The sequence below is a fragment of the Artemia franciscana genome, unplaced genomic scaffold (genome assembly GCF_032884065.1).
Source record: "Artemia franciscana unplaced genomic scaffold, ASM3288406v1 PGA_scaffold_33, whole genome shotgun sequence".
NCBI classification, from domain to species: Eukaryota; Metazoa; Arthropoda; class Branchiopoda; order Anostraca; family Artemiidae; genus Artemia; species Artemia franciscana.
This window is the reverse complement of record NW_027062668.1, coordinates 693,818-718,916: the sequence shown is the minus strand read 5'-3', so window position 1 is coordinate 718,916 and position 25,099 is coordinate 693,818. Positions and strand designations below refer to the sequence as shown.

The following is a 25,099-nucleotide window of genomic DNA, read 5'->3' as shown; positions in this document are numbered from 1 at the left end:
ACAAGAACAGCAAGAAAATAGGCTTGCAGCTGATAGAGAAAGTAAGAAAAGAAAGCGTGCCGAGGAATCACAAGAACAGCAAGAAAACAGGCTTGCGGCTAAAGAACGCAAAACCGCGCAGTTAGATGAAAATCCACCTGGAAAGTGAGAGTCAAAACATATCAAAACTGAAAATGATAGCGATGATGATTGGGTTTGGGATTTTGACTTGGATAAGGTCATCAATGCCTACCAGATTTAAGTTAAAAAACAAAGGTTTGGCGATATGTACTTCATAGTGACGCTGAAAAATAAAGAAGAAAAAAAACTGAAAAAATGTAAAAAACTAAAAAAAAAAATAAAAAGAAAAAACACTCAAAGATAAATTACAGACCGGGACACAAATGACGACCGACACAGAGGGAATATAACTGACGACCGGGAACCTCAAAGAAAAATTAGAGACTGGGACACCCGGACACAAATCACGACCGGGAATATAAATGACGACCGGGACACAGGGACACAACTACAACGGGGACGCCAGGGGCACAGGCGAGATATATAATTGACGACTGAGACACAGGGATTGTTTGAATAGAAATTACAGACCGGGACACAAATGACGACCGGGACACTGGGACACAGGGAATATAAATGACGACCGGGACACTCAAAGAGAAATTACAAACTGGGACACCAGGACACAAATGACGACCGGAACACAGGGAATATAAAGGCTATTTATATGCACAGACAATGGGACAGCGAAGAATGTTGTATATTCGCATGATTTACGTAGTTAAAAATATATATTTATATCTATCTCTATTCACAGGTGGGACGCAGGGACACAGCTACAATGGCGCGTAACGACTTAAGCGCGCGGGGGGGCTTGGGGGGGGCGCGAAGCGCCCCACCAACTAGGTGTTGGGGTGGCGCGACAGGTGGGACGCAGGGACACAGCTACAATGGCGCGTAACAAATAAGGCGCGTAACGACTTACGCGCGCGGGGGGGCTTGGGGGGCGCAAAGCGCCCCACCAACTAGGTGTTGGGGTGGCGCGAAGCGCCACCCCAACAGCTAGTAGATATATAAAAATAAGTTGTCTGTCTGTCAGGTGACGTCATGTTTCTGTGTCGACTGACGTCATGAAGTTATTTGTCGTCATTTTTGCTATGACAGTGACGTGATTAAAGATATTTAAGACATATATGTTCACGTAGAAATCTATTAATGTTTAGCTTTAAAATGACTGATGAACTTACAATGGCAAAAACCGATGAAGATGCTCAAAGAGTCTATGCCAAAAAACTTGCTTCTGATAGAGAAAGTCAGAAAAGAAAGCGTGCCGAGGAATCAAAAGAACAGCAAGGAAACAGGCTTGAGGCTGATAGAGAAAGAAAGAACAGAAAGCGTGCCGAGGAATCAAAAGAAAAGCAAGGAAACAGGCTTGAGGCTGATAGAGAAAGAAAGAACAGAAAGCGTGCCGAGGAACTACGAAAGCAGACTTGCTGCTAAAAGAGAAAGTGAAAAAAGAAGGCGTGCCGAGGAATCACAAGAACAGCAAGAAATCAGGCTTGCTGCTGATAGAGAAAGTAAGAAAAGAAAGCGTTTCGAGGAATCACAAGAACAGCAAGAAATCAGGCTTGCTGCTGATAGAGAAAGTAAGAAAAGAAAGCGTGCCGAGGAATCAGAGCAACCTGAAAGTTATCGTCTGGCATTCAGGTACAGCCAAGTCGATGATTATAGCTTGAGTAGATGTGTTCAAATCGGGACAATGTCTAAAATTTGTCCCTATTGCAAGGCCTTGAAATTCAATGGTGAAACAATGGGAATGTGTTGCGCCTCAGGAAAAGTTAAACTTCCTCTATTGGCTGCACCACCAGAGCCATTGAAGACTTTCCTTACTGGAACTACGTCAGAATCTAAGCGTTTTTTGTCACAAATCAGAAAATACAACTCATGTTTCCAAATGACGTCGTTTGGAGCCCAAATCGAAAATCCAGATCAATTTATGTCTACTTTCAAAGTAAAAGGGCAAATTTATCATAGAGCAGGGTCCCTTCTACCATTCTCAGGCGAGAATCATAAATTTTTACAATTGTACTTCATCAGTGATAGAAATTCTGAATTGAATGCACGTTGCGAAATTCCTCCCAACGTTGAAAGGACAATCGTTTCCCAATTGCAACATCTTTTCCACGAAAATAATAATTTAGTGCGTCTGTTCAAAACAGCCATCGATTTGATACCTACTGATACGCATAAAATTGTTATTTCCGCTGACAAAACGCCTCCTGGCCAACATGTGCGTAGATACAATGCTCCAACTATCGACAAAGTGGCAATCGTTATGGTCGGTGATCAGTTTTTACCTCGAGATATTATTCTTCACAAGCGAAACGCTCAGTTGTTAAGAATTGCTGAAACTCATCGATGCTACGATGCCCTACAATATCCTATCATTTTTTGGGATGGAGCCGACGGCATTCACTTTAATATTAAATTGATGAATCCAGCCACTAACAAAGAAATGAATAAGAAATGCAGTGCAATGCATTATTATTCCTATAGACTAATGATTCGGCAGGATGAAGAAAATTATATTTTAAAATGCCGTGAATTGTTTCACCAATTTGTCGTTGATATGTATGCTAAAATTGAATCAGAACGTTTGCTATATATCCGCCTGAATCAGACCAAGCTCCGCTCTGAACAATACATTCATTTGCGAGATGCAGTTATAAATGACGGTAATACCACAAACGTTGGAAGATTAACAATTTTACCTTCGTCATATGCTGGCAGTCCCCGTCATATGCATGAATATGCTCAAGATGCTATTGCGTATGTTCGTCTCTATGGTCGTCCAGATTTATTTATTACATTTACATGTAATCAATCTTGGGACGAGATACTGCAGCTTTTACTTCAAGGACAATCGGCGGTTCATAGGCATGACATTACGGCCCGTGTCTTCCGGCAAAAGTTGAAATCACTGATAAACTATATAGTAAAACTTGAAGTGTTTGGGTCAGTGCGATGCTGGATGTACTCAGTGGAATGGCAAAAACGAGGTTTGCCACACGCACATATACTAATCTGGCTACATAAAAAATTACTTCGAACGAAATTGATGATGTGATTTCCGCTGAAATACCTGATAAAAATGTCGATAAGGGGTTATATGATATTATTGTAAAAAATATGATACATGGACCTTGCTGTGCACTTACGGCCCGTGTCTTCCGGCAAAAGTTGAAATCACTCATAAACTATATAGTAAAACTTGAAGTGTTTGGGTCAGTGCGATGCTGGATGTACTCAGTGGAATGGCAAAAACGAGGTTTGCCACACGCACATATACTAATCTGGCTACATAAAAAAATTACTTCGAACGAAATTGATGATGTGATTTCCAGTGAAATACCTGATAAAAATGTCGATAAGGGGTTACATGATATTATTGTAAAAAATATGATACATGGACCTTGCGGTGCACTGAACGAAAATTCACCATGCATGGCCAAAGGAAGGTGCACAAAGCAATATCTTCGACTTTTAGTATCAAACACAATTACTGGCAATGATGGTTACCCAAAATATAGAAGAAGATCTACTGAAGATGGCGGTAAAACAGCAATAATAAAGAAGCGTAATGGTACCACCACCGAAGTAGATAACCAGTGGGTTGTTCCATATTCCCCATTATTATCAAAAACATTTAATGCACACATAAACGTTGAATACTGTAACTCCGTAAAGGCAATCAAATACATATGTAAATACGTCAACAAAGGCAGTGACATGGCAGTTTTTGGCTTGCAGCCCGAAATCAAAGATTTCGACGAAATCGTACAATATCAGGCTGGAAGATACATAAGCAGTAATGAAGCTGTTTGGCGAATTTTTTCATTTCCGATACATGAACGTAGTCCAGCTGTTGTTCACTTAGCGGTACATTTACAGAATGGTGAACGTGTTTATTTCACGGAAACCAACGTCCAACAAAGAGCCCTGAATCCACCGGATACAACATTAACAGCATTTTTTTCGCTCTGCAAAAATGATTCTTTTGAAAAAAACTGCTGTATACTGAAGTGCCTTCGTATTACACGTGGAATAATAAAAATAAAGTATTTGAACGTCGAAAACAGGGTAAGTCAGTTGAGGGCCAACCTACCATCTTCAAAGATACCACAATAGGAAGACTCTACACCGTTCACCCCAATCAACATGAATGCTTCTTTCTACGCCTGCTTTTGGTGGATGTACCCGGTCCGACATCCTTTGAGTATTTGAGAACTGTAAACGGTACTATACATGACACTTACCGTAGTGCATGCCAAACTCTGAATTTATTGGAGAATGACCAACACTGGGATAACTGCATCAATGACGCGTGCGAAACGTCAACCCCAGGTCAAATTCGTGCATTGTTTGGCATCATTTTAACAACTTGATCTCCATCAGCTCCTACAGAGTTATGGGAAAAATATAAGTCAAAAATGTCCGAAGATATACTCCATCGAAAACAGTTAGAGACGTCAGATATGAGTTTTGATTTTACATCAGAAATTTATAACTACACTTTAGTTATTATAGAAGATTTGTGCGTACGTATGGCAAACAAACCTCTTCAGGATTTGGGAATGCCTTCACCTAACCGTATCGCTGCTGTTTCGACATGTGTAGAATTGGATCGTGAACAAAGTTACAGTACGAGTGATCTATTGTCGTATGTACAAAATAACATTTCCAAGTTAACGTCAGAACCAAAAGACATTTATGATACGATAATGCATTGTGTCGATAACAACGTTGGAGAAATTTTCTTTTTGGATGCGCCAGGAGGTACTGGTAAAACATTTGTGATAAAACCGATTCTGGCATCAATTCGATCAAAAAATGATATAGCGTTGGCAATTGCGTCGTCCGGAATAGCCGCAACATTGCTGCCTGGTGGAAGAACTGCTCATTCCGCTTTGAAATTGCCTCTGAATTTGCATTCTACAGAAACTCCCACGTGCAATATTTCCAAATCATCTGGGATGGGTAAAGTATTGCAGCAATGCAAACTTATTATTTGGGATGAGTGCACAATGGCACACAAAAAATCGCTCGAGGCTCTGGATCAATGCTTGAAAGATTTAAGAGGGAATTCGAAACCCTTTGGCAGCACATTAATATTGCTTGCGGGAGATTTCAGGCAAACATTACCTATAATACCTAGATCAACTCCTGCAGACGAAATGAATGCTTGCCTGAAAAATTCTAATTTATGGGCACACGTAAAAATATTAAAATTAACTACAAATATGCGTGTCCGATTGCAAAACGATGACTCTGGTCAAACATTTTCAGATCAATTGCTGGCAATTGGAAACGGAAAGCTCCCAGTAGACTCAATTTCAGGACGTATACAACTACCTGCTGATTTCTGTAATTTAGTGACATCCAAAAATGAATTGACTGAAAAAGTATTTCCGAATATTCTAAAAAATTATAAAAATAATAAATGGCTAAGTGAAAGAGCGATTCTCGCACCCAAAAATATAGACGTCCACGAAATCAACAATATTGTTTTGACCAAGATTCGAGACCAGGCAGTCCTTTACAAGTCAGTCGACACAGTTTTGGAACCAAATGAAGCGGTTAATTATCCATCTGAATTTTTAAATTCCATAGATCTTTCAGGGTTTCCACCACACGTGCTACAACTAAAAATAGGCGTACCAATAATACTTTTAAGAAATATCAACCCACCAAAGCTTTGCAATGGCACGCGACTTGCCGTAAAAAAAACAATGGAAAACCTAATAGAGGCCAAAATCTTGACAGGGCCTTTTGAGGGTGAGGCTGTTCTTATTCCTCGCATTCCAATGATTCCAACGGATCTGCCTTTTCAATTTAAAAGTTGCAATTCCCAATTCAATTAGCATTTGCAATCACCATTAACAAAGCTCAAGGTCAATCATTAGAAAAATGTGGTATAGATCTTAATACTGATTGTTTTTCCCATGGACAATTGTACGTTGCATGTTCGAGGGTCGGTAAACCTGACAATCTATTTATATGCAGCGACAATTGGAAAGCGAAGAATGTTGTATATTCGCAAGTTTTACGCAGTTAATTTGTATTGTATCTATCTATCTATCTATCTATATAAAAACGAGTTGTGTGTATGCATGTTTGTTTGTTTGTAAAAAGAGCGTTTGCATATGACGTCATTATTAGTACATACGGCTTTGTATATGCACAGACAATGGGAAAGCCAAGAATGTTGTATATTCGCAATTTTTACGTAGTTTGAAACACATATATAAATCTATCTATATTCACAGGTGGGACACAGGGACACAACTACAATGGCGCGTAACTAATATGGCGCGTAACGACTTACGCGCGCGGGGGGGCTTGGGGGGGCGCGAAGCGCCACCCCAACAGCTAGTATATATATATAAAAATAAGTTGTCTGTGGATGTGTGGGTCTGTCTGTCGGGTGACGTCATGTTTGTGTGTTGACTGACGTCATGAAATTAGTTGTCGTCATTTTTGTTATGACGGTGACGTCATTAAAGATATTTAAGACATGCGTTCACGTAGAAATCTATGAATGTTTAACTGTAAAATGACTGATGAACTTACAATGGCAACAGCCGAGGAAGATGCTCAAAGAGTCTATGCCAAAAAACTTGCTGCTGATAGAGAAAGTAAGAAAAGAAAGCGTGCCGAGGAATCAAAAGAACAGCAAGGAAACAGGCTTGAGGCTGATAGAGAAAGTAAGAAAAGAAAGCGTGCCGAGGAATCAAAAGAACAGCAAGGAAACAGGCTTGAGGCTGATAGAGCCTCAAGAGGCTCTATCAGCCTCAGCCTCAGCTCTATCACCCTTTTGAGAAACATGGATAGTTTTCTTGAATTTCGGCGGGAATTAAAGCTATTTTGCTATAATATTTATGGTTTTGATAGTTGAGTGGACCTCAAGTGGAGCCAAGATGTTGGTTTTGATTTTGGCGATACTGGTCAAGTGGTTTTAGTTTCTTTTTGTTTTGTCTCTTTTGAAGTGTAATTCCGTTTCGATTGAAATGCGGGGTAATTGATTTTTTCTTTTCTTTTCTTTTCCTTTTCTTTTTTCTTTTCCTTTTCTTTTCTTTTTTTTTCTTCTTTTTCGTATTCTTTTTATTAGTATGTGTATTGGGGTTGTAAGCCCAAACAAGCTTTGCTTCAGGCTATTTGCTTGTTTTGTTTTGTTATTTATATTAATAAACCCATCTTTCTTTCCCTCTCTCTCTCAATCCAAACTGAATAAAACAAGGGCTCTACTTTGAATCTCGATTCAGGGCAGCTTCAGCAGGCATTTTAGGGCAACAAACAAGTCTTATTTTTTTCATCTTTGCAAAGGATTGTAAAGGTCTGTGTGTGACGCAAATTGACACACACCCATTTTTAGGCCCCTCTCCATCTCAAACAAAAATTGTGGTCCACTAGCAAACAAGGTTGATACCTCGATAAATTCCGGTTTCCCCCTCCAACTCCCCCCAATGTCACCGGATCTGGTCGAGATTAAAATGAGAGTTCTAAAGCACAAGATCCTTCTAAATACCAAGTTTCATTAAGATGTGATCACCCGTTCGTAAGTTACAAATACCCAATTTTTTCTATTTTTTCCGAATTACTCCCCCCCCCCCTAACTCCACCAAAGAGAGCGAATCCGATCCAGCTATGTCATTCACGTATCTTGGACTTGTGGTTATTCTTCCCACCAAGTTTCATCCTGATCCCTCCACTCTAAGCGTTTTCCAAGATTCTAGGTCCCCCCAACTCCCCCCAATGTCAGCAGATCCGGTCGGGATTTAAAACAAGTGCCCTGAGACACGATATCCTTCCAAAAATCAAATTTCATTAAGATCTGATCAACCGTTCATAAGATAAAAACACCTAATTTTTTCGAATTTTTCCGATTTAACCGTCCCCCTACTCCCCTCCAGATGGTCGAATCGGGGAAAGGACAATTTTTAATTTAATCTGGCCTGGTTCCTGATACGCCTGCCAAATGTCACTGTCCTAGCTTACCTCGAATCTAATTCGACGATAAGTATTTATAATTACTGGAGAGAATAATGACAACAAACCAATGAGGATCCAGCTTATATTATCACACTCCTACTAAACTCCTGCATTCACTTTTTGATGCCTCAAAATTTGTTCAAATCAGAAAAAATTTTCTAGCACAGATTACATTTAAAAACTTTCCCACCTGTGTGCAGTCTATGATCTGTATTCAAAGAGAAGGCTAGTTTTTTACAATCATTTTTACAATTTTATTTTTGTTCTTACCATATGATCCACCCATGTTTGCAACTTTTACGAATTTCTAGTGCTCTACTAATTGTCCGTTTCCTGAAATAAAAATCTTGCATATAAACTTGCTTAAAACTCTTCTCACCTAAAGAACATTGAATTGGTTTTTCACTTGTATGAACTTTGTGGTGCTGCTTCAGAAAAGGCCTTCTCTTATGCATCACCTTTAAACATTTTCTCACCGAGTGCAGTCCTAGATGCGCGTTCAAACTTGGTGCTTGAGAAAAGTTCTAGTTACATGCATCATATTTAAAAGGATTTTCACCTGTATGCACTCTCTGGTGCGTCTTTAAAGTATACAGACGATAAAAAGTCTTGTCACATTTATTACATTTAAACGGTTTCTCACCCGTGTGCACTCTTTGGTGCTGCTTCAAACTTGATGATCTAGAAAAGGTTTTGTCACACACATCACACTTAAACAGTTTCTCACCCGTATGCACTCTTTGGTGCTGCTTTAAGTTTCCTGCTTGAGAAAAGATCTTGTCACACACATCACACTTATACGGTTTCTCGCCCGTATGCACTCTTTGGTGCTGCTTCAAATTTCCTGCTTCAGAAAAGGTTTTCTCACATAAATCACATTTAAACATTTTCTCACTTGAGTGCAGTCTATGATGCGCATTCAAACTTGCTGCTTGAGAAAAGGTTTTGTCACATACACCGCATTTAAAAGGCTTTTCACCTGTATGCACTCTCTGGTGCGTCTTTAAAACCTGCAAAAGAGAGAAAGTCTTGTCACATACATGACATTTAAAGGGTTTCTCACCCGTATGCACTCTTTGGTGCCGCTTCAAACTTGTTGTTTTAGAAAAAGTTTTGTCACACACATCGCACTTAAACGGTTTCTCACCCGTATGCACTCTTTGGTGCTGTTTCAAACTTCCAGCGTCATAAAAGGTTTTCTCACATACATCACATTTAAACGTTTTCTCACCTGAATGCAGTCTTTGATGCGCGTTCAAACTTGCTGCTTGAGAAAAGGTTTTGTCACATACACCGCATTTAAAAGGCTTTTCCCCTGTATGCACTCTCTGGTGCGTCTTTAAAACTTGCGAATGGGAAAACGTTTTGTCACATATATGACAATTAAACGGTTTCTCACCCGTATGCACTCTTTGATGCGAATTCAAATGTGCTTTTTGAGAAAAGATCTTGTCACATACCTCACATTTATACCTCTTTTCTCCTTTATGTGATCTTTGATGCCTTTCAAATTTTCTGAACTTTTTACCATGCAGCTGACTTTTCAAACATGCTTTATCATTTTCGAAGCCTTTTGCTTCAGATTCCAATTCAAACGGATTTGAGAGACCACTTATACATGGATTCTTTGAAACAACTAGTGGTGTATTTCCCTGTGCGTATAGTCCAGACACGTGTGGTGAAAAGCGACCTAAAAAATTCTACTGAGGTAAAAAAAAAACAGAATATCTTTAGATAGATTTTAACAACTAATTTTATTTTCGATGCTTAATTAGATATTATATTTTAGATAATTATTAATTAGATAATTTATATTAATTAATTAGATATAAATTAGATATTTATATATTAATTAGAATTCGATGCTTAATATTTAATTAGCTCTTGATGATGCTTCAATTAGCTTTTAAAATTCGATATTCTAATGTAATTAAAGAGTAAAAACAAACCTTAGACGACCAAAATATACACCCTAGGGTAAATCCAACCATAAGTGGAAGAGAAGCAGTATTACAATAACTATTAGGATTTTTCTTAACGGAACGAGGAAGAGGGGAAAGACTATACATCATTTGTTGAAGTCAAACAGTCAAGCTGAATATAATGTCACCTTGGTAAACAATATGCTTATCCGTTTCAAAAACCAAGGTTGTAACATGAGTAATCAAGTGCATTATTATATAGCCATTTGAACTATTTATCAGAGACCGTAGTCACCATTAGTAATGAGCAAGGTGACAAATTTCACCAAGACTTAAAGACTATGAAGGACTGCTACCAGGAGAGCAGGGTGAGCGACTTCACCAAGATAATAACTAACAAAAAAGGTCAGATGGTTAATTGATGGCAGTTTACTGTTTGAGTTTGAAAAGAGAATTTTAGAGCAAACAACACTATAGAAAATCACTATCGCTATCAAGAAAGATGAGATGCTCATATGATGACAGATTGATTTGTCATTTTCAAGAGAAGGTTCTAACAAAACAAATTTAAGAGTAAAACACAGAAAAGCTTCTAAAGATCCAAATAGTTGTTTTAGGATTATTTTTTAAGATTTATTTGTGAATATACGTTTAAATTAATTTCTACGCGGAATTCCTACGGTTTTTTTTCCTACTTTTTTTAACTCTTAAATATGTAAAATACCCCTTCAGTGAATCTTGGTCTTTTTTGTTCTACCATTTGAAACACGAGGAACAAATAATATATACATATCCCCCTATTTTTTTTTTTTTTTTATTGGCACCAAAGGTATTTTCTGACCAGAAAAAATTATCTACATAGGAAAACATTTAAAGATAACTCCCTAAGTCTTACTTTTGGGAAAAAATGTCGCGTGAGTGACGTCATAGCCTACTTATATACATCAGTACTGCAATAATTTAAAGCCGATTGTCTTCTAAGGAGATCTATTGGTCTATTTTTGAAAGTAAGCAGTTATTTAAGTAGGATAAATTATGCCTAGACACAAACCATAGAAAAGTTTTATAATTGTTACAAATAATGATTCATAGGGACCATCTGAACTATTGAACTTGTTAAGTCCAAGAGAATGACTCGAACAACTTAAATCCACAATGGGGGGAGTTCAACAACCTGGACTATCAAATAAGAGAACACCAATATGGGTAGCTAAAGCAAAGCGCATTGACTAATTTTCAGAAGTCATCAAAACCCAAAATGAAGTAAAGAAAAATGGGGTTGGAACATAAGCGACAGAGAGTATTAGAACGAATTAACAATGAAAATAAAAAAGAAAAAATGGGCGGTTAGAAGACAAAACAAAAAAAAAGGCCCAAACAATGTAAATTCACATTGGGTGAAAGTAAAAATCTGGACCATGAAGTGAGACAAAAAGAAGAACGAAATATCGCATTTCAAAATGATAGCGATGATGATTGGATTTAGAATTTTGAAATGGATGGTGTCATCAATGCTTACCATGCCTTTGTTAAAAAACAATGGTCGGGCGGTATGTATTTCATAACGACAAAAGTCAAGCCTAGACAAAAGTTAAAGATCCAATCAAAGAAAAAGGAGTAAAACTTAATACTGCATCAGACTCTGTTAAAAAAGCAACAACAAAGGTTTGGCGTTATGTTTTTATAATGACAAAAGACAAACCAAGGGAATAGGTTCCAATAAAGAACAAAACATAAATAAAGACTTCACACGGAATTTAATTTTATTGGCTGGCAAGTCTGAAGCAGAAGCTGGTAAAACCACATCCAGCCCCAAAAGACGTAGAAAGCAGGTCAACACTAACCAAAACACAAAGAAAACAGTAATTTAGTCGTAATTTAAGTAATTCAAGTCAGAATTTAAGGTCCATTTGCTTAAACAGAGTACGAACAACATGACATGATTTAGCTGACAATGATTGAAAATAAAACGTCATTTGAACAATGAGGAGAAATTTTTGTCCCTCGGCCCGCATTTTCAAATATGACATACGCATGGAAAGAAAAGTTTAAAAGATTGCTAACTAAAAATGAAGCACAAATATATGTTATAAGAAAGAAAGCGAAAGTTTAGAATCAGAACGACTAAAGCAAAAGGCATGAAACAAACGGAAACAAGAATCAGACTGCATTACAAAAGAAAATTTTGAACAGCAATCTGTGGTTAGAAACTAGAGATGACGTGTTTTTTTTATATCTATGACGTCTTAAGAAATTATGTAAGACGATTAATCTTAAGACGATGACGTCTTAAGAAATTATGTAAGACGATGAATGGATCTAAACTGTTAAAGCAAAAGGACTGGAAAAAAAATCTGAGGAAATGATGAACGAAAATTACCAAAAAAAATCTACGGTTAAAAGACAAGTGACTGCAACGATCCCATCAAATTGTAAACAAAGTCTGTGCTTTAAAGAAAAGCAACAGTGTAAATCACAGCTAATCCCAGGAGAATACAAATCATATAAAATGCATGACTCTCTGAAGGATTAACAGAAAGAAGGAATTGTAATGTCACCAAAATGTCTTAATTCAATTAAAATGACTATTTGACACCTCATAACTTAAGACTAAGAAATATCGCGATGATTATGCTTAATTCATTTAGAGTCTTAATTTTGGAAAAAAAATCCTATTAGTAGCGATATATTTATGTGCACATTTCAAGAGCATAGCTTACATCGTTTCTACCCACAGAGTGGTAGTATCGCTTTTAGTATCAATCTCACATGCAAAACAGGAAGTCCGAATTGTGTTACTGAAATTTCTTAATTCAGTGGAAATTGCTAATTTGACACCTCATGATGACACAGACGATTATGGCTGATTCATTTAGAGCTGTAATTTTGGAGAAAAATTCACATAAGTAGCGTCATATTTATGAAAAACTTCAAGATCACAACTTACATCATTTCCACGCCAGGAGTGGTTGCATCACTTTAAGTACCAACCTCGCATGCAAAATTACAAAAGATGACAAAGAGCTTTGCAAAAAATTAAATTTGATTAAGGAACATATTGTTGTTAGCGTCTGTAAAGGATAGGATAGCATTGCCTATAGTGAATGCCACAAGGCTTCAAAGTTGTTGTTTTTCCCCAGAGGCACTTCATATAGAATGGGTGGTCGTATAAACTTCTGAAGGGGGCCGTTCGATCGAAAATCGGAAGTTTTAGTGCGTTATTTCACAGTAAAATGTGCTCAGAGGACGACCCCCCCCCCAGCACCAAAGCGTAAGATATTTACTGTTAATTATTCAAAATCCAAATGTGAATAGCGGGACAATTTTAATCATTGACATATTAATGTGAAAATTTTATATTCATATCATATTGTCTCTTACTAACAAATTCATGTATAGGCACACTGCATACAGGGATGCAACTAGAGTTTTAAGTTTGGAGGAGGGATTTAAAGAATGGGTCGACAAAATCGTCCAGTATGCTGACAAATGCGGACACTTAAGCTAAATTTTATAAGGTAAATACATTGATTTTCCAAGGTGTTGACACGCGCCGGTGTCTTGGATCTTTCACCCACGAAGTACACATTCATTAAACAGAAATACATGGTTTATTGTATTATTTTTAGTGGTTTTGGTAGAAGAGTGTTCTTGAAGTCACCATACGTTTCGAACGTTGCTGCACCAAGTGTGTATTGACATGTATTGACAACAAATATACATTGACTTCATTTGACTCACTTCTGCCGCTCTTTCCACTATGGCCAGAATTAGCGGGTGGCTCCACCACCAAAGACTGGACAAGTAAAAGTTACCTCAGGCAATCTGGTACCCTCTCTTGGATAAGTAGCACATAAAACAAAAATATAGGCCGATAACCACTTTTTTTTTCCAACGAAGGTTAATGACACTAACCCTCATATTGGCCCAATATATTGGTCGTTTGATATATCAGTCGGGCCCTAGTTGCAATACACTTTACCCTTCCCCAGCATGTTTTCTTATTAAACCAGGTACAGACTCAAGGAAACACTAAAAAATCAAACACTTTTTATTTGCATCATTCCTAGAAGCAATCATTATGATTTACAGTCAGACCCTACATAACAGTTAAATATATACCCAAAATCGGATATTCTCAATCAAAGAGAGGTTAATGCCGCTTTATGGTAGCTTGATTCAGAAAATATTGCCTGTTTGCTGTTAAGTCAATTTGAAGAAAAATTCAGGGAAAATATATGAGTTGAGCTAAATATTTGACTATTTGGCGGGGTGGGTTGTAAAGTGAACTTTTTTCAAGAATGATATTATATTTCATTGTTTTGTAGCTGCTACTTCTGAGGGACAAACCATTAAAACAAATCCATCATTTTCCTGAGCTTTCAATATATGATCCTTTTCGTCAAATTAGTTGGTAGTCTCATAGCCCAAATATTCCAACGGTTATATATATAAAATTGGGGAGGGGCATATTGAGGTATATACCACCTGAAGGCTCCTAGATTTTAATACCTGAGTACAACTTTCTTCTTTATTTTTAAGGTCCAACATGACTTGATATGTTGTTGTAGCTGTGTATTTGAAACAAATCATTCAACTAACAAACAAAAAGCTCTTTACTTCATCAACACAATATGCACCCAGTATTTGGTTTGAAACAACTTTTTTTTTAGTAAATTAATATTCAATAGTAAAGATTTCCGGTAGGCAGATCACTTCATAACTGCTGATTTTCTACTTCTTTCAAATTCAATATGAAATCAAAATAATAGACATATTTATATATTAATTCATAAATAGATATATAACAATATTTGCCAAATTCAACTGAAAATTTGAAAATGTTCATGTCAGACAGCAAAAAGGGTTTGGCAAATACCTGTATGTTGAAACGAGCCAAAACAGATTCCAGCTCAATTGCCAGTCTCCCTGCCCTATTTTTGTCCCATGAAACATTATCTGATATATTTCATTTTACAAGAATCAAATGCTTGATACGTACCTTCATTTTCAGAACATAAGTGTCCTGATCCCTGGGCATCATATTCAAATTTACATTGTCCTGAAATATTGGGTAAAGTAAGCAAAGGAACATCTTCAAGTTTTGCAGACAAAAAATCGTTTGGAATGTGAAAGGGCGGATTGCTGTTACATGGTGAAGAATCATCAGCTTCTAAAACAAAATTTTAATTAAGGACACAGAAAACACGAGGGATAAAGCTTACTAAACAATTCCAACTGCTTTTGCTTTTAGTTATGTTAAAAATTAAAATATACATCTATATTGAATGTTACATATACATTGAATATATAGAAATACATAAAAATCAGAAATATATGCAGGTGCTTTCACCAATCGTTTTTAAATCTGCTTTTTAAAAAGACAAAGAAAAAATGAAAGATTCAGCAAAATTAATGGAAATCTATTAAAATAAAAAGTCCTGGATAAGGATAAACTAGTGATAATATATTGAAAATAACTGAATGATTGAATTTTCCAAAAAATTTACATTTTTAGTAAAAAAAAAACAAAGAAAATTTTGAGACAACTAAATGTCAGCAAAATACCAATCAATTAAAGTTTCTGGCATACAGTGGATTAATTCCGAAAACGTAAAAACAAAATTGGGCTCTGGAAGTGAACCCTGAATTCAAATAACTTCATCCCTCTCTTATATGTCTTCTAACTTGATATCCCCAACCAAATTCAACATTAGTTATGTTATTAATTCGGAAAATCTCGCTGGCCCAAAATTTCTAGAGCAAAGCATCTTTTCTTTTAATCTGTAACGGAGAATTTAACTTAATATAACTAACTTTATTACTTATTTAATTTAATTTAATATAACTTACCTTTTTTAATAAAAGACCCCTCAGATGTTGTGATAAGCTCAGCCATATTCGAAATTTGAGGCAAGTCCTTAAAATCCCTTGGATTGGAGTCAATACAAATATGAGAAGTATACTACTATCATCAACACTTGGTTATGGCACTCAGATTTTAGTCAGAAGACTAGAGGCAAAGGTCCCTGAAAATACCAAAGCTATATTAACTTTTAAACACTGCAAAACCAATTTTTATCTTAATATAATTGAAAGCACAGGTTATGCTCATTCAGCAGTCAGAGCAACAGACACGTAATTAGTTTTTATGGCACTTAATATTTACCAAGTGACATATAGCAATTGCAATTTCTGTCTGTCTATCAGTCGTGGTTTTGCTAGTTCGGGCACTTCTAGATAAGCTAGGACAATGAAATTTGACAGGTGTAACAATAAATAAAAAAAAATAAAATAAAAAGTTTTTTGAAATGAAAGTAAGGAGCGACATTAAAACTTAAAACGAACAGAAATTACTCCGTATATGAATGGGACTTTCCCTCCTCGACACCGAGGAGGAAAAGCCCCTTTCATATACGGAGTAATTTCTGTTCGTTTTAAGTTTTAATGTCGCTCCTTACTTTCATTTCAAAAAACTTGTTTTTTTATTTAATATGTAGAAGGATCTTGTGCTTCCAAGCTCTTATTTTAAATCCCTACCGGATCCGGTAACACTGGTGGTAGTTGGAGGGGGAAATTGAAAATCGTGGAAAACGTTTAGAGTGGAGAGATTGGAATGACACATGACACATGGTGGGAAGATTAAGCAGAAGTCCTACATACGTGACTAATATAAACGGAACGGATTCACTCTCTTTGGGAGAGTTGGGAGGGGGGTTATTTCAGGTAATTTGGGAAAAATTTGAAAAAATGAGATATTTTTAACTTACAAAGGAGTGATTGGATCTTAATAAAATTTCATATTAAGAAGGACCTCGTAACTCAGATCTCTTACTTTAAATCACGACCGGATCCAGAGTCACTAAGGGGGGAGGAGTTGGGGAGGAACCGGAAATCTTGGAAAACAATTAAAGCGGAGAGATCATGATGAAACTTGGTGGGAAGAATAAAAACAAGTCCAAGATACATGATTGACATAACCGGAACGGATAAGCTCTCTTTGGGGGTGTTGGGTGGGTGTGGGAGGCGTTGGTAATTCAGAAAAATTAGAAAAAGGGAGGTATCTTTAACTTACGAATGGTTTTATTGGATCTTAATGAATTTTGATATTTAGAAGGACCTCATCTTATACCTATTATTTTAAATCCCGACTGGCATTAAGCCTCTGGTTTTTCCTTTTAAATCAATGTTTTGACTCTTAGAATTTTGCTAGAGCTCATGCCATATAAGCTCTTGGTACTTCTCACCTTGTCCCAAGCGCCATATAAGCTCTTGGCTCTTGTTTTAAGAAGAGGATGCTAAAAATCATACAAAAACTAAGAGCTCATATGGCACTTGTGACAAGGCTGGATGTCCAATCACCCACTCGTAAGTTATAAATACCTCATTTGTCTACATTTTTCTCTCCCTTCAGCCCGCCAGATGGTCTAATCGGGGAACACTACTTTATCACGTCAATTTGTGCAGCTCTCGAACACGTACCAATTTCCATCGTCCTAGCACGTCCAGAAGCAACAAACTCACCAAAGACCTGAACCTCACCCCCTAACTCCCCCAAAGAGAGTGGATCCAGTACGGATATGTCAATCACGTATCTACGACATTTGCTTGTTCTAACACCAGGTCTCATCCCAATTTCTCTACTCTAGGCGTTTTCCAAGATTTCCGGTTTCCCCCTCCAACTCCCCCAATGTCAACAGATCTGGTCGAGATTTGAAATAAGAGCTCTGAGGCATGAGTTCTTTCTAATTATCAAATTTTATTAAGATTTGGTCACCCGTTCTTAAGTTAAAATTTCCTTGTTTTTTTTAATTTTTCCAAATCAACAGCCCCCAGCTCCTCAAAAGTAACAGATCCGTTCAAATTATGTCAATCACATATCCATAACTTGCGCTTATTCTTCTCATTAAGTTTCATCCTGATCTCTCCACTCTTAGCGTTTTCGAGATATCTGTTTTCCCCCCTCCAACCCCTTATGTCCCCAGATACGATTCAAATTGAAAATGGAGCATGTGAGACATAAGATCCTTCTATATATCAAGTTTTATTAAGATTCAATCACCCATTCGTAAGATAAAGATACCTCAATTTTCACTTTTTCCAAGAATTCCGGTTTCCCTCTCCAACTCCCCCCAAACTCACTGGATCTGGTCGGGATTTAAAATACGAGCTCTAAAGCACTAGATCCTTCTAAATATTAAATTTCATTAAGATCTGATGACCTGTTCATAAGTTACAAATACCTCATTTTTCTAATTTTTCCGAGTTACCCCCCCCAACTCCACCAAAGAGGGCGGATTCAGTCGGATTATGTCAGTCACGTATCTTGGACACGTTTTTATTCCTCTCACTAAGTTTCATCCTAATCTCTCTGTTTTAAGTGTTTTCCAAGATCCCCCCCAACCCCCCAATGACGCTGGATCCGGTCGATATTTAAAATGGGAGATCTGAGTTACGAGGTCCCTCTAAATATGGAATTTCATTAAGATACGGTCACTCCTTCGTAAGTTAAAAATACCTCATTTTTTCTAGTTTTTAAGAATTAACCCCCCCCCCCCCAACTCCCCCAAATAGAGCAGATTCGTTCCGGTTATGTCAATCACGTATCTAGGACTTCTGCTTATTTTTCCCACTAAGTTTCATCCTGATCTCTCCACTCTAAGCGCTTTCCAAAATTTAGGTCCCCCCCCCCTTCCAACTCCCCCATGTCACCAGATCCAGAGCGGATCTGTTCAGGTTATGTTAGTCATGTATCTTGGACTTGTTTTTATTCTTCCCACCAAGTTTCATCCTGATATCTCCACTTTTAAGTGTTTTCCAAGATTTCTAGTTCCCCAACTCCCCCTCCCCTTAATGACTCTGAATCTGGTCAGGATTTAAAGTAAGAGATCTGAGTTACGAGGTCCTTCTAAATATGAAATTTCATTAAGATCCAATCACTTCTTTGTAAATAAAAAATACCTCATTTTCTCTAATTTTCAGAATTAACCCCCCCCCCAACTCCCCCAAATAGAGCAGATCCGTTCCAGTTCAGCAATTAAGTATCAAGGACTTTTGCTTATTTTTCCCACCAAGTTTCATCCCAATCCCTCTACTCTAAGCGTTTTCCAAGATTTTAGGTTCCCCCCTCCAACTCCCCCCAATGTCACCGGATCTGGTCGGATTATAATCGGGATAGTTGAGCTCTTATTATTAAAATAAGAGCTCTGAGACATGATATCCTTCCAAACATCAAATTTCATTATGATCCCATCACCCATTTGTAAGTTAAAAATACTTCACTTTTTCTATTTTTTCCAAATTAACTGAGTTAATTAAAAATATTTTTTTCCTGTTAATACCAAGTGCCATAAAAACTATCTTTCTGATGTCACTCTATTTAAAGTGTATTTTTGTCTTTTTGGTTATAGTAAACTTTCATGGTAAAAAAGCAAATTACAACTGTTCATTCAGTTAAATTACATTCAGTTAGCATATTTTTCAAGCTGGAAACTGTTGGCTTGGAAAATTTGGTAGACCTACAGCTACTGAAATACATGGAGAATATGCAACTTCAGACATATGTTTGACCATTACTAGTAAGGGTAGTAGATTGACGTGCTTTTAGGGACAATACAAGTATTTTAGAAGTTTATCAGTATTCAGAATTTTATATTATTTCCTTTTGAGGGGAAAAACAACAAAAACACACCCTTCAATCCCTCCTTCAAATTGAATAGTATTCAGAATTTTATATTATTTCCTTTTGAGGGGAAAAACAACAAAAACACACCCTTCAATCCCTCCTTCAAATTGAAATAACTGCAAAGAAAGAAGCAGTAAAGCAGCAATTTCCATGGTAAGGAAATTACACATATTTACACAATTCAAGGAATATTTGACAATATGGGGAAGAAAAGGTTAGTGGTACTCTTTAAGAAAAAACGTGACTAATATTTAGAATGTTTTTAGGTAGATTTTGCAATTTATCCAGGTTGTTTGGGTTCATAATGCTACAAACTTGAGAGCAGACCTGTTTTATCTATCTTTATTTTAAAAAAAAGCCATCCTGTGCTTTCACACATCCTTCCTGTTTAGCTTCCCCAGATTTTTCCAGGTAAAAAAAAAGGTAAAAAGGTAAAGGATACGGCATTAGACTTTACAGTCCATACCGGCGGTGCTGATCTACGTTTCTTGGCCCTTCAGCCAGGAAGTGCAATGGGGGGTTGGGGGCCAGCCATCCTGTGCTTTTGCACCACTATCCTGTTTACCTTCCCCAGATATCTCCAGGTACCCATTTAGAGCTGGGTCAACTCTGGCTAAGCTTACAGAGTCACGCCACTGACCCCCGTCCCAAACTGAAGAATTGGGTACACTGGGATTTGAACCCGCGTCCTCTCAGACAAGGGATCCCGAATCCAGCACACCAACTCACTCGGCCAGGACGGTACCTGGATTTTTCCAGGTACCCATTTAAGGCTGGGTCAACTCTTGCTGAGCTTACAAAGTCCACTTTTCCCCATCCCAAACCCAATAAACACTGGGATTCAAACCCTCGCCCTCTCAGACAAAGGATCCTAAATCCACAGCACCAATCCACATGGCTAGGATGGCTACCCCTTAGTATTAAGAGATAATTAGCTTACACTCATTGGAAAATAAGTGAAGGGTAAAAGAATAGATTGGACTTATACACTTTGGGCTATATAGTTGCAAATTGGGGGGGGGGGGATGAAGTAGTGGACAGTATAAAGTTGGAAAACAATCCTTACTTCATAATATGCAGAATTATCATAAGCTAACACACTTTTCATGCAGAACCACTATACTCTGCACCTATTCCCCCTAATTTGCAAATATGTAGGCCAAAATTTGTTTCTTAATAAAATTATTAATTATTAATAATATTTATTAAATTATTTTCATAGTATTGTGGTAATTTCATTGGGATCAACCAAACTTCACTTCTTGAGTGTATACCATTATGTACACAAATACCTTATTCTGTTTCTTTTAGTAAGTGCAAATGATACCAAAGAGGTATAGCACAACAACCATCATAGAGGGTTCCATTCCAAAGCTGTATTAGGTGTAGGGGGCAATGTATTGCTGTAGGGGGCAAATTGACTTAACTATACTCCATGATATTCTTGCAGTCCAACACTCACTTTTTTCAACTGAATATCCAAAAACTGAATCAGTAGTGACAAATTACAAAAAAAAATGTATGGGAAATATGTAGGCTAATTTGGCCTAGGCTTGCCTATATGTTGTGATTATATGATTCTGTTAAAATTTATAGAATCTCTTTGTTTTGTTTTTTTTGAGGGTTTTGAAAGTTCTTTTTAGATTTCTTTGTTGATTCCTTCTGGAAAGCCCTCATTGTGTATGAAAATTAAACCACCTCCTCCCCTAATTGACTAATTTAGCCTTAAACTAGGCTATATAAAAACAATACCAGCAAATGAATGAGATTCTTACTCTATAAATAAAGCAAGTATAGGTGAATCATATTTCCTTGTTTGCTCTCATATTTATCTGTTTTAAATCAGTTTTAGTCAAATGTTATTTTACTTTATTTTGATATCCTAGAGCTATATGAAGCCATTAGGCAAGGGCAGGGATGAATTGTCCAAAGCAAAACATAAAAATTAACATAAAACTGGTAATAAAAAATTGTATTTCTCTGTTTCTTCTATCATGTCACCTTCTGAATAGAGGTAATTCTAAACCTTACCTATTTGGTCAAATTATGAAGAGAAGGGGCACAAGTGCAAAGGAAAGGAATCATCAATATTTTATTGGGTCTTGGTACCCAGCATTTGGCATAGATAATAGACATACCCCAAATAGGGAGTTATTAACCCCCCCTTCACAAAACTTCATCCCAAGATGAATTGAAACTTCATCCCAAGATGAATTCTCTTGCTACTTTCAACTGAAATGCCACCTTGAAACATGAACATTGTTATTTGGCTTAAATTAACTCTATTGTTTCAGTTTTTGTGTAATTTTTGTATTATATCCTCTACTTTTCAATTCTATTTTTAAAAGAATATTTGCAGTAACTAAGAACAATACTGGGTATATCTATTGTCTATGCCAAATGCTGGATACTGAGGCCCAATAAAATATTGAAGATTTGAGTGAAGCTCAGAAATCAACCAATCATTATTCATCTGTAGTGAGGTAGGTCAGGGTACCAATAGCTATCCAGCATTTGGTGTAGGGTATCCAGCTTTATGTATAGGCTATGTTTCAGTTTTTGTGAAAATAATTAGTTACATTATAAAATTGGATCTGAATACCCATAGGCATCAGTAATAACAATCAGTGTAGGCTCAAGGTGGTATCTTTATTTTTCTTACTAAGATTTGACAGAAGTCAGCCTGTTTGGCTTAATTACTGACTTATTCCTTTCAGCTTGTGAAGCTCTGTCCTCTCCTACTGCAGATAAATTGAGGAGTTTGAAAATGAATGAGTGAAATAGTTGGCAAATTTATGACAGTTTATATAACTGACTTACCAATAAAGTGAACATACCACTTGATCCCTATTTATATTCCTTATGAATATAATAATTGCTTCTACTGCAAATTCAAATTTATGCACTTTTTGACCTAGCATAACATAAACTAACCTTGATATAAATAATTTTAGCACTGAGAAAACATAGTATTATTTGTCAAAAACAAGCAATAACTCATACTTGAATTGATAATTTGTCATTTTTAAGTGCTCAAAAAGTGCTTAAATTTGAGGTAGAAGTGATTATTATATTCATAAAGAACACAAAAAAAGGCATCAAGTGGTATGTTCACTTTATTGGTTAGTTGGTTATATGAGCTGTCATAATTTTACTGAATAGTCCTTTTTTACTATTTTGTGTCCAATGCATATTTTGTGTCCATTCAGACAAGACTTTCTGTGTCATATCCCTCTCCTCTTTCAATTCTATTTTAAAAAGAATTTTTGTAGTAACTGAAGCTCATAAATCAACCAATCATTATTCATCTGTAGTGAGGTAGGTCAGGGTTAGGGCACCAACAGCTATCCAGCATTTGGCATAGGGTACTCAGCTTTAGGCACATATCAAACACTAGTTAGGCCAATACCCAGAGTTTGGCATAGAGTATCCAAAAATCAAGGGTTTGTGGTTGACTAAAATTTATGATGTTGGGGCACAGTGTCATGTTTCAATGGAATGGTATAATCTGATTGAAAAAAAAATACTTACTGTTGAGATTCCCATTAGAACAAATTTTACTAGGCAACCCATGGCTCCCACAATTTGAGCCTTGAGGAATTGTGTATGACTAAGCCTATTGCTCCTTCATATGGGGATAATTTGCTCCAGTGCCTCTTGGCATAAATTTCATGTATTTTTGTTGTTGTATACATACCTTGCTCAATTATCTATGCTTAGTGGCTTCCTTTGATTAGATAAAAACCGCGCATTAAAGCATCAATGTCACGTTTTTTTAGTTTTGAATTTTCGAGTGTTTTACGCCTTTGATTTATTTGCAGTTAACGTACAGATGGCTGTGCTGCTTCACGCTATATTGTGACAACGAGAGGCCTACAACATGAACTTAAATAAATGTGTAAAGGATAAAGAAAAACTTAAAACTCTAGAAGAGAAAAAAAAACAATTTCCTCTAGTCCCTATGTCCTGACGTCCAGTCAAATCTTTTTGTAAGACATTGTACCACATTCTGAAAAATGTACCAAGAAATTTGTTATTGTGCCAGAATGTACCTATAGAGGTAAAATGTACCAAATGGTACGATTGTACCGCTGTTGGCAACACTGCTTCTGACTTACTGTACTAGCACACAAATGGATTGAATGGCATGTGCACCCGAGGATAAATAGGTTCAGTAGTCGAACAAAAGCTTTTCTTGCACAACGCTTGTCCTCCCATCATGACATATGCATTGTCTGATGCAAAACCGATTAGATTCTGCTTTGTGACTGCAATTTCTTTAAACAGAAGGTTTGTTAACGCTGTGTGTAGATCTCCAGCTGTGCACTGATGTACTTCAATCAGCTTCAATAATGAGTCTTTCATAACCTTCTTCCATCAACCACTGTCATCTTTTTTGACTTCATCGACGTGACAAACTACAACCACTAGGCTTTTGGAATTACTTACATCAATATTCTCGTCGATTATTGCTGAAAAACAGTTTTTTTTTCATGAGGTGGCAGAAGTCATCAATTGCAACTTCTCCAATAGTCAAATTTATCCCGTGTGTGGTTTTTGTGCGGCCACAATGAACTCCCTTTGCGATTTCAGAGTCAGGAAAAGCCCTCTTAAAGGTTTCAGGAAGCTCCTTCATGATGTTGATTGGCAAGTTATGGCGTGCCACAAATCCACTTAAAATTTATTACGCCCGTCTGATTTTCTGGCTAGTTAAAAGTCTGTCCGCGTTTGCTTCCAAAACATTCGTATTAAACTGGTCTATGGAAACTGCACAAAGAGTCGAAGACACTTTTTTCAGATGTGTAGGATTGCTCAAATTGCGCCTAATATGGAAGCTACTGCCTGACAAGTAAATGCTATACAAAATGCAGTGCGGCTTTCTTGTGAGTCCTTCACCGATATAACGTTTATCCTCCCGGTCAATATTCCAGTTAGATGTCAATGTTCTCTTGTCAAATTTCTTATTTCTGGCGCCTTAATTTGCTACAGTAGCTTTTCAACATTGAGCTTCTACAACCGATTCTTCAATTACTGAAGGTTTTTTGTCTCGGGAAAAGCTGCCAAGACTATTAACAACAACGTCTACAGTTGAGGACTCTGGGTGACCTTCTGTTTCTCTTTCTATGTCAGGACTTACAGACTGCCTCACCTCTGATTCTGCAAACACCCTCCTCATAGCGAGATGAGAACATTGGTCTCTAATGTTTGTCAAAATATCTGAGCTTTTGTCTTCTTCACTGGTATCACTATTGCTTATCAATATGCTTTTTCTTTTTCCGACCGTTTCTGGAAGTCTGTTCTGTAAGCTTTAAGTTTCTTCTGTTGCAAGAGGGCTGAGAAATAGGGACTGTAGCAAAAAGAGGCTGATCCTTACTAACATTTACAGTTTTGGTCTGAGGTACATGTCTCCCAACAGGCTTGAAAAAGCAGTTAATAGATGGCT

The 25,099-nt window shown here is 37.0% G+C and overlaps 1 protein-coding gene across 2 annotated transcripts; it reads right to left on the bottom strand.

Moving 5' to 3' along the window:
• Nucleotides 1–8,279: 8,279 nt before the first annotated feature.
• On the bottom strand, nt 8,280–23,450 carry LOC136041699 (zinc finger protein 271-like). 2 transcript variants are annotated; one of them, XM_065726427.1, is made up of 4 exons: nt 23,354–23,450; nt 15,825–16,000; nt 14,974–15,144; nt 8,280–9,739 (listed from the first exon to the last, which is right to left on the bottom strand). In XM_065726427.1, the coding sequence occupies exons 2-4, from the start codon at nt 15,868–15,870 to the stop codon at nt 8,574–8,576; spliced, it is 1,383 nt and encodes a 460-aa protein (XP_065582499.1). In that variant the 5' UTR covers nt 15,871–16,000; nt 23,354–23,450; the 3' UTR covers nt 8,280–8,573. The 2 variants fall into 2 exon arrangements, with proteins under 2 accessions (XP_065582499.1, XP_065582500.1); XM_065726428.1 differs by lacking the exon at nt 23,354–23,450 and adding an exon at nt 23,188–23,334.
• Nucleotides 23,451–25,099: the final 1,649 nt, after the last annotated feature.

Excerpts from the sequence above, each read along its gene's own strand:
- LOC136041699 (XM_065726427.1), bottom strand. The coding sequence starts at position 15,870 with ATGGCTGAGCTTATCACAACATCTGAGGGGTCTTTTATTAAAAAAG. Across the intron at positions 15,145-15,824 it reads GGGGTCTTTTATTAAAAAAG|AAGCTGATGATTCTTCACCA; the intron begins GTAAGTTATATT and ends ATTTTGTTTTAG. Across the intron at positions 9,740-14,973 it reads CTTATGTTCTGAAAATGAAG|GTCGCTTTTCACCACACGTG; the intron begins GTACGTATCAAG and ends AGAATTTTTTAG.